Genomic DNA, 9,534 nt, shown 5'->3' with positions numbered 1-9,534 from the left:
CAGATAGAACGGCCTTTGGCCAAAGTCCTACATAGCCAACGGCTGATACAGGACTATAATGGAATAATAATAACCTCGCCGATATTCGTTGCCTGGCCTGGCTTTTCGACAATCTTTTGCAGTCGACCAACCAAGCCTTGCACATGGTGTTGGATTAACGCTTCTTAATCTTTAAGAGCATTTGGGGTAAACGCTGGTTGAATGCCTTTTTTCAGCTTCTTGTGCAGCTCTTTGTCATGTATTGTAATGATGTTTTTCCCGACTAGCAATAGGTTTCCAGCTTGCTCCTGTACAGTCCCTTGTTTAGTAAAGTATGTATTTCTGTTGTTTTTGGAGCTGTTGTAGATCTGCTTTTGTGCAACGACTGTGCTAAAAGAAAGTTCGTTGGGGCCCATGCGAACCACTGGGCCTGTTGGAAGTCCATTAGATATGTCTTTTGGCATTCAAGACATAACCTTAACCTACCAAAGGTCGCGTGTAAGTCTTTCATTCTGGTGTTCAGCCTTCTGCGCTGCATAACGTAAAGCATAAAAATCTTTTTTTTTCCATGAACTGTTAATAAAACCTCTTATGAAATTCTATTGCCCATGAAGCGGATGACTTACTGGCGAACACCGAGCAAGAAATGGACCAGGGATTTTCTTCAGCGGATAGAAAAAAAGATTTTAGATGATATTTCCGAGTTGCCACGACGAAAGCTTTTTTAGTTAGTTTAATCTAAGAATTGTCTCTACAAGAATAGATGAGAGGACTCACAAGGCCAAAGAACACAACTGTGATAGACACTCGGTCTATCGCATTCATTGACGAGAGCGTAGCTCCCATTCTGTTGCAACACGCAAGGGATCAGATCCAGGTAGATTTAGCGTAAAGTGAGATTTCCCGCGACGAGTGCAAAGGGAGATCTGTTTCACAAAACAGGTGGCATTGGCAGGCGAGAGTATCTATAGGTCTTCCTGGATGGTTCAGTATTCTCAAGCTTTTGTTCCAATTGCTTGACTAGTAGGCTATGTTAAAGACACCGTCTCTACACGACTGTTTCCCTTTACAGGGTTCAAGATAGTACCACGCGCAGCGCTAGTTGCCTGTAGTCAGCATACATGCCTCTTCACCCAGCATTTGTCTTTACTTTTCGGCTAACTACTTAATCACCTTGCACATCTTTGTGGATTCTCTCATATCTAACAATTTCCCTGAAAATTTACGTCCATTCGATTGACCAAACACTTTTCCTTCGGTCACTATATGTTTGGCACATTCTCGGGGCTTGGCTTCTATTAGTGAGGTTGTTGGAATTCGCCGTTGACGGATTAGATAAGAGCTGACTGTTCGGTCACGTATCTGCTTCGTGCACTTTTCGGCGTTTCCTCTCTATTTTCTAGCCTCGCAAGATCTGCCTTTGATGATTGGCTAGATGGGCAAGTAGATCCGAATAGGTCATACGTGCCCTTATCGTTACACATAACTTCAGATTTCAGGTCTGGAGCAGAATCTATATAAGAGTATCATGCATTATATTTACTAGTATTAATCTTGTTATTCTTGCATCTGTTCATCCTTATCAGAAAGCTTTGAAATTTCTGTATTGAACGTCATGGAGGCTATTTTCCAACACTCTTTCCCTGTTGATCCTAAGGAGTTGTCAAAACATGGCCATTTTTCCAAGCTCATGCCCCGTATAAACCACAGAGACGATTTGGCAAATGCTGCAACTCGAAAGCTCTTATTAAACTGGGCAGAAATGGTTGGAGATGGATGGGAGAGCGAATCTAATAGCTCACTGAGTAAAGTTGGCAATTGGTGTTCGCTAGTTTTCCCTGAAACAAAGCCGGAGAGGTTAGGAACTCTGACCTATCTCACCGATCTCGGGTTGATACACGATGGCATGTCAATGAGTTCCTGCTTATTTTTATTAGTTTACTGATATTGGAGATAGATAATACGGAAGCGATATCTTCTGATTGAGCTAATCAGGAGCATCAAGTACTCTGTGTCGCTTTGAATGATTCCGATAATTCAAATATACCTGGAGGTTCCCGTTCTCAAAAGATTAAGAATCTAGCAGCTCAATTTTTGTTCGAAGCAATGAGCATTCATTACGAAAAGGGTTCGATGATGATCAAAGCTTATCGAAAGAAGTGGCTCGAGGTGATGGACAGCCCACCATCGAATGCCTTCAAAGATATCTCATCTTACTTGAAGTTTCGAATGAGCAACGTCGGCATGGAGTAAGTAATTCCACTTCTCTGTGCGATTCTCGCAGATTACTAATTTTGTCTACTAGTCCTTTTTGGAATGGACATAACATTGACAGCGGACAAAACCAAGGCCACACAACACGTTATGGATGCCGTGGATTGTGCACTCGTCCTGACCAACGACTACTACAGTTTCGATCGGGAGTACGCAGCAGTCAAATCTAACCCCGAGGCTCGTATCGTGAACGGGATATTCCTCCTCATGCTAAACGACGGTATCGATGAGGCGGAGGCAAAATCATCAAAACGCGATCTAATCGTCGAGTATGAGTCGCAGTTCCTTGTTCGATGGAAAGAATACCAGGAGAAAAATACCAACATGTCGATGAATCTCCGACGCTTCATAGAAGAGCAGGTGCTATCGTGGCCGGTAACCACTGGTGGTGTACCGTGTGCCCTAGGCATCATTCTTTCAAGACCCAAGCAGCGAAAGCGCCGCAAACACATGTCGCTCCTTCAAAACCCCTACCAACTGGTGGACCGAAAAGAACCGACTCTGCGACATCCATTGACACGGTTTTCACCCCTCAACTCTCTCAAGAAGCACTAGTAGAACCTATTGATTATCTCAAATCAATGCCATCGAAAGACGTTCGGAAATCGCTTATCGATTCATTGAATGTTTGATTCGATATTCCTACAAAAAAGGTGAAGAGCATCGAAGAGATCATAGATACCCTTCGCCAGTCATCATTGATCCTGGACGACATCAAGGACAACTCCGGTATCCGACGTGGCCTACTGTCCGTCCACACAATATATGGCCAGGCCCAGGCAATCAACAGTGCAACATACATTTTTGTTCGGGCCGTGAACCTAACCTCTCTAGGGTTAAGTCCCAAAGGGCTATCACGCCTGCTGGAAGGTCTTGAGCGTCTATTCGTTGGCCAGAGCTAGGATTTGTATTGGAAACACAATCTGATCTGCCCCTCGAAAGAGGAGTACTTGCAGATGGTGGATGGAAAGACAATGAGCATGTTCAGACGCTGGTTGAGCTGATAGAAGTCGAAAGCCTCACACCGTGTCCTCCCAAGACTGAAAATCTCATTTTCCTCTTGGGGAGGTATTTCCAGATCAGGGACGACTACATGAACTTGGTATCCAAAGGATACGCAGCGCAGAAGGGTACTGGTGAGGATCTCGAAGAGGGCAAATTTTCCTTCCCGATCTTCGCTTGCATACAGGATTGCCCGGCCTCCAAGGGCAAGATCCTTGGTTTGTTTCGCCAGCATGCGGCTGGTCAGAAGCAGCAGTCGATCGGGATGGGTGACGAGTGTAAGAGTCTTATCATGCATATCTTGAACGATAGAGGGGCTCTTGCTACAACTAAGAGCTATCTTTTAGAACTAAAAGATAGCCTCAAGGAGGAGATCGGGTGCCTGGAAGCAAAGACAGGAAAGACTAATAGCCTGTTGACGCTTTTGATTGAGACTCTGCGTCTTAATCAATAGCAGATCAATGCAAATTTAGTCGCGCTGGTCACTTTCTGAAAAGAAGGGCATTAATTCTTTTGTCTAAGTTCTAATAACGATGCGGGTATTCTAAAAAAACTCCAAACCCAAGCTACTGAAAGATGAGCGATACAACGAAACAAATCCATCACCAATATCGCGACCATGTGCGCCTCTTGCAACGCCCAAGCCCCAGAAACAATCCACAATGCTAATAAAATTCTTCAGAGTCTCATTCACGTAACGACTTCATCATCATTGTGCGCGCGATTATAAGGAATAGAGCCAGGATATAGCTCTGGAAGCTCAATCCCATCGTCCGGATGTAGTAAATGCCAATCGCGAACAATATCCCACGCTTCATTTATGTGCCAATCAGAGGCAATGCCCTCTTTAATGATCACGTACATGCGCCGAGCAAGTATAGCCTCGGGCGAGAACGCAAATCGCTTAAACTTCTCCGACGCATTGTCCAGAAAAAACCGCTGGAGAATTTTGCATGTTTCAGAGCGAGGGGAGATGTTTACTGTGATTTCGTCGTCAGCAATAGCACTTTCGATATGGTCCTCCGTCCACAGCCAAAAAGGAGCTCGGTAGGCGACGAACTCTGGCACGATGAGAGCGGAGTCCCAATCTATAGCGCCGGTGATTTCGACTTCGGTGTCGCTACGAATTTCTGCGAGTAAGTTGTATGCCATGAGATCTCGGTGAGCCAGCACACAGGGTCCCTCAAGAAAGCCGCGCTCATCCAGCGATTGGACGATCCGACCGAAGTTGCACCAGATTTCACCGAAAGTGAAGTAGCTGTTTTTCCTATGATATTCGCTCCATCGTCGACACTGCTCAAAGAGGTGCTCGAATGTATCCTGAGGTTCTTCGGGCAGCTTGAATGACTTGTCTCCCAACTTCTCGTGCTGCAAGTGGAGGCTTTCTACATGAAGTCGTGTCGAGTCTGAGGAAAGTGCATCTAGTGAAATAGCACCGCCCGGTCCCTCTACTGCGGCAATGGTAGGGACAAGTTCAATGACTTGTTTGGCGATGGACTTGAGCTGCTCTAAGCTTAGAGTCTTCTCTGTCATAAGGGCCGCCAGGTTTTTGCCTGGGAGACGAGATTGGATCATGTATGGTTTTCCCACGGCGTTATTGGAAGTTGGGTCGTAGCTCACTACGATTGGAATCGGCAAATCGAGAAGCGCACCGACAGTCTTGAGAATGGCGACGTTGCGATTCACAACAAGGTTGTCGTCCTCTCCGTCTGTACGAGGGATTCGAACAATATAAGAATTGGAATCTGGAGTCTCTGATGTTTGGAGCGCCCCTTGAAACCAGGATGGAAAAAGGATCTGTAATAATGCGTGAAACCAGGTCACAAGGGTCCGCTTGGGTCGTGGCGAGATTGTAAGAGCTGCGACTCGATTGTAGCTGCCCCCCTTCATGTACTCGACTTTGATGTTAGAAACATCTTTTCCGAAGCAAAGAGCAGCCATGGTAGCGATCTTGTGTTGAAATGTTTCGAAGGGTTCGTAAGACGGGTCATCGTTGTAACTGGAGGTGGACAACTCTGATCGTGCATCCACAAAGTCAGATTGTGTTGAGTTGGACGTCATGATGTGGGACAAACTTTTGCTAGATCTAGTTGTTGTTCTTCAAGTCAAGAATCTGGATGAGTGGCTTAGGTTCAGTTTCGCAAAGACAATTGAGAGGTTCTTATATGTTGCAAGCGGAGTGCACATTGTTTGCGAACAAATGGGGCTCCTTTGTCCAGTGCCTCAAAATAGAGTTAGTTCGTACCTGCAGTGAGACTTTCAGAGCGTTCCACCACCAGGTGAATCATTTTTTCATAGTACGATTAGAGACAGCTATGTGATGCAATAGAGGAGAGACATTGTATTCTCACTACTGGTTTAAACCATGATATAAAATGTTCGCTACAATAATGCCTAGAAACGATCTACAGAATCACAACTCTCAATTACAATACCTCAACTGACTTAAACACTTGTTCAACCAACTTAACCGAACATCTAGAAAACCGGACCCTTGTACATCATGCCACACAAGACTAAGACCCGACACCATTGCTCGGGCCAGAACGGATGGGTTGGCGATATAAGCCCCGGAAATTGCAACAAATCCGGTAATGGCTCTCACTGCACGAAGCATCAAATGCTTTGTGAGGGTGGGTGTGGGGCGTGGCATTTGAAAAATCAATCTGGATGCCAACAGTCCATCGCGAGGAAGGAAGCCGAGGAGCGTCGGCAGCGAGCCGAGCGCCAGCGTCTGAAGGAAGAGGAGGAAAAGAGTAAAGATGAGGATTTTTTCAATCCAGGTAAGGAACGAAAGAAACCTAGAAAAAAGGACTCTGACACTAATGCTGGCGCCGCAGCAGCTTAATTTCAACTTTTGCTATAGATACAGGCGGATAGAAGGCTCTGGTAGAGAAATTATAATAAAATTAGAAAGGATATATTGCAGAAATTAAAATGCTCGTGATATGCAGGCGGTAGAGTGAAACCCCAAGACGAGGGCTAAGCGACAAAAGCTCAAAGACGAAGAAGCGGAGAGGGAGGAGGATGACTTCTTCAAACTGGGTAAAGTCTGGAAAAACCCCCAAGAAGAATGATGTCAAACCAAACGATGAAGAAGCCCAAGACTGACACTCCTAGACACACAGGGCTGTGGAAAATATCATCTGGCAAGCCAAAAGGCATACCGGAAGTGCCTGGTCAAATTGAGAGCCGACGAGCGCCGGGCAAGGGCTCTGAAACAAAAGGCTAAAGATGATGAGTCGAAAACAAAAGGCCGATCGAGTTCTTTAAGCCAGGTAAAGAGCGCAAAAGCCGAAAAAAGCCCCCAAACCAGACCCTGAACACGACTCTGGCGAAGCTTGATGCCGACACTCCCAGACACCCAAGGTTGTGGAAAGTACCACTCGGCAAGCCTATCAGCTTACCGGAAATGTATCGGAAAAATGCGGGCAAATGAGCGTAAGGAGCGGGCTGAACGCCAGAAGGCAAAGGATCAGGACGCTAAGAACAAAGACGACGACTTCTTCAACCATGGCAAGAAGCGTACGAAGCCCAAAGAGAAGGATTCGGATGCTGAACCTGATGCTGGCGCGGCTTAATGCTGACATGTGCAGACATACAGACGGATAGCAGGTTACAGCAGAGAAAAATAGGAAGGATATATAGCTGGGAAGGGAGGCGTCCTGCCATCCAATGAATAAACTGAATATGAAAGGATTCGTGAACTATGCATCGCAACGTGACACTGGTATGGTGGTTGCCGCCTGAGGAGAGAAATATCGGACTTGATGTGGTGCTGGTCTGGCATCTCCAGGCGCATCTGGTGTTTGCATGGTGTTTCCATCAGGCTCGCCAGGTGTTGCGGTAGGCTGATGGATGGAGACCTTGCGGATATAGCGGGAATAATATAGAAATAGTAGTTGAGCTTGATGCTTTAGATTGTGGTTGTATATAGAGTGTGATGGAGTTTGAAGGGGATGAGGAGTTTTGGATGATTTATATGGGTTTGAAGTATGGAGGGTTAAGTTACTGAGACATGCTGATTCGTCAACGGGTTTATCTTTAAAGCTTGGACTGTGTTGCGAGACAGAATGCTAGACATGGCAGTTGGGATGAATGAAGAAAGAAGAGACAAGGCAAACTATCTTGATGCGGACTGTTTTGATGATGGCCAAGGTTATACGCGTTATCCGTCTGTTGTAGTGATGGATGATACCCCGGCGCTGAAGCAGCCAATCACAGCTCTCGCAAGCGACTGCAAGAATGCTTTACGTCATTGGCAATGCCATCGACACCGGGTGTCGTGACTTCGCGTTCTGTCCTCACCAAACGTGGCAAATGTCGTCCTTATCGCGTAGCAAGCCAGTCTTACATTTAGAAACGCGCTCGTTCAACCGTACGTTTGCACGTTTTACAATCCCGTTGCATCGCAGCAATCATTTTCCCTGACAATTCACGATACCCTTTCAAGCGAGACATCATACAACCATGAAGCGTGGAGCAATCGACTCGTTCTTCACGCGCCCGTCGCCCAAGAAACCAAAGTATGAAGTCAGTAAGGCCAAGTCGAGTCATGCTTCCTATCCCTTTGCGATTCCACACCTACCGGAGGACTTTGCAGAACAGCTGGGTTTCGCGCCTGCCGAGGAGGGCAAAATCATGAACGACCAACTTGACCTGGATCTCATCTACTACCAACCATACATCCCTTCCTCGATTGCTAGTGGCGTGTTTGAGTTTCTCCGGCAAGAGCTGCCCTTTTACCGCGTCATCTACAACATTACGCGCGGAGGAGTGCAGACACAAATCAACACTCCTAGATACACTACCGTGTTCGGTGTTGACGATACATCTCGCTTTTCTCCCGACGGAAAGATTATAGATGCCAAGACAAGCAAGCCGGTGGAGAAGACCAGATATAAATGCGCACCAAGACCTATTCCGCAATGTCTCGACGAGCTGAGAAAAGTGACCGAAGGAACAACAGGGGAGACGTTCAACTTCTGTCTCGTCAACTACTACGCCGATGGCAAGGACAGCATATCCTACCATTCAGACGACGAACGGTTTCTCGGCCCCAACCCAGCCATTGCGTCCTTCAGCCTCGGTGCAAAGCGCGATTTCCTCATGAAGCACAAACCCATGCCGCCGAAGGATGGTGAGAAGATTGAAGAGCCCAAGGGACTGAAGTTGCCGCTGGGCTCCGGGGATATGATCCTAATGCGTGGTACGACGCAGGCGAATTGGCTGCATAGTATACCAAAGCGTGCGGGGCCGGAGGCTGGCAAGGGGAGGATCAATATTACGTTTAGAAAAGCGATGGTGAAAGGGGGAACGGAGAATTACTATCAGTACAATGTTGGGTCTGGTGGGGTGTATAGATGGGATGCGAAGGCTGAGAAGATGGTGCAGCAGGAGATTGAGAAAGGAAACGATGAATGATTCGTCTGCTATTAAGGGGTTCGTCTGGGTTAGGCGTTGGTGTAGTGTGGAAGCAGACCTTGATGGACCTGTCATCCACTCGAACTAATCTCTCTGTTCCATGACGATTACTTATCCGTCTCTTATCCGCTCGATATGATTGCACCTGGATGGATTGACGTGCTGCTGGGGCTTTTGGGATTACGCAGCAGCCTAACCTGGGGCGGCGTTGGTGGACAAGCAAGAAATGGCTCGAGCATGAGCCAAGTCAACCCCGCTCTCGAGACTGTCGCGGCCACAGAAAGTATAAATTATGGACGTGAAAGGAGATTTGTGGTATCGCTGCGGAAAAGGACTGCATTATGAGTGAGTCAGAGCCGCGCATCAAGTAATCATGTCATGCGCATGGATGCCTGAGGGTGCGGTGGCGACCATGGCGCATCGTGCAGGCTCCCTTGGCGGGCATTGAATGAGGGTGGTCGGAGTTAAAGGCCGCCTAATTCTCCCAATGCCCTGGACAGGTTTCCCGCCTGCGACAGCACAACACAACACTCACCACTTATCTCTTGCTAGCCCGGTATTATCCACGCCAAACGAGTCGCCCAAGCAGGCCTGTAGTCGCAATCGTACAGCTGGGCGCTCTGGATAAGTGCAGCGCGCCATCTCGTCGTGGGTGCGACCAAAGGGAGCTCTCGTAGGGCGCAACAGGAGCTGGTTGAGAAGGGTACGAATCGGTGCAATGCTTCGTCACGATACGTCTGCTGAGAGAATATAGACAGTATTAGCAACAACATTTCGATACACTGCTGCCTTGCGATACCTCGACCATCAGTGCTCTAGCCGACAGCTTGCACACGCTTCGTCCATCTGGTCTGC

At 47.3% G+C, this 9,534-nt stretch overlaps 4 protein-coding genes across 4 annotated transcripts; 3 read left to right on the top strand and 1 right to left on the bottom strand.

Annotated features, from left to right (window-relative positions):
- Positions 1-1,594: 1,594 nt before the first annotated feature.
- COCCADRAFT_40729 (uncharacterized protein) lies at positions 1,595-3,709 on the top strand (the record flags this gene model as incomplete). Its single annotated transcript, XM_007718699.1, has 6 exons — positions 1,595-1,883; positions 1,967-2,217; positions 2,329-2,613; positions 2,676-2,774; positions 2,907-3,140; positions 3,242-3,709. The coding sequence occupies 6 exons, from the start codon at positions 1,595-1,597 to the stop codon at positions 3,707-3,709; spliced, it is 1,626 nt and encodes a 541-aa protein (XP_007716889.1).
- Positions 3,710-4,017: 308 nt separating this feature from the next.
- On the bottom strand, positions 4,018-5,232 carry COCCADRAFT_71022 (uncharacterized protein; the record flags this gene model as incomplete). The annotated part of the gene is made up of 1 exon (XM_007718698.1): positions 4,018-5,232. A coding segment is annotated over one exon (1,215 nt), but the record flags the coding sequence as incomplete, so codon positions are not given.
- A 526-nt stretch (positions 5,233-5,758) lies between these two features.
- Positions 5,759-6,103, top strand: COCCADRAFT_30001 (uncharacterized protein; the record flags this gene model as incomplete). Its single annotated transcript, XM_007718697.1, has 1 exon — positions 5,759-6,103. The coding sequence occupies one exon, from the start codon at positions 5,759-5,761 to the stop codon at positions 6,101-6,103; it is 345 nt and encodes a 114-aa protein (XP_007716887.1).
- A 1,622-nt stretch (positions 6,104-7,725) lies between these two features.
- Positions 7,726-8,679, top strand: COCCADRAFT_108150 (uncharacterized protein; the record flags this gene model as incomplete). Its single annotated transcript, XM_007718696.1, has 1 exon — positions 7,726-8,679. The coding sequence occupies one exon, from the start codon at positions 7,726-7,728 to the stop codon at positions 8,677-8,679; it is 954 nt and encodes a 317-aa protein (XP_007716886.1).
- Between the last annotated feature and the right edge of the window lie 855 nt (positions 8,680-9,534).

Source organism: Bipolaris zeicola, assembly GCF_000523435.1.
Source record: "Bipolaris zeicola 26-R-13 unplaced genomic scaffold scaffold_248, whole genome shotgun sequence".
Taxonomy (NCBI): Eukaryota; Fungi; Ascomycota; class Dothideomycetes; order Pleosporales; family Pleosporaceae; genus Bipolaris; species Bipolaris zeicola.
This window is presented reverse-complemented; position numbering and strand designations above follow the sequence as displayed.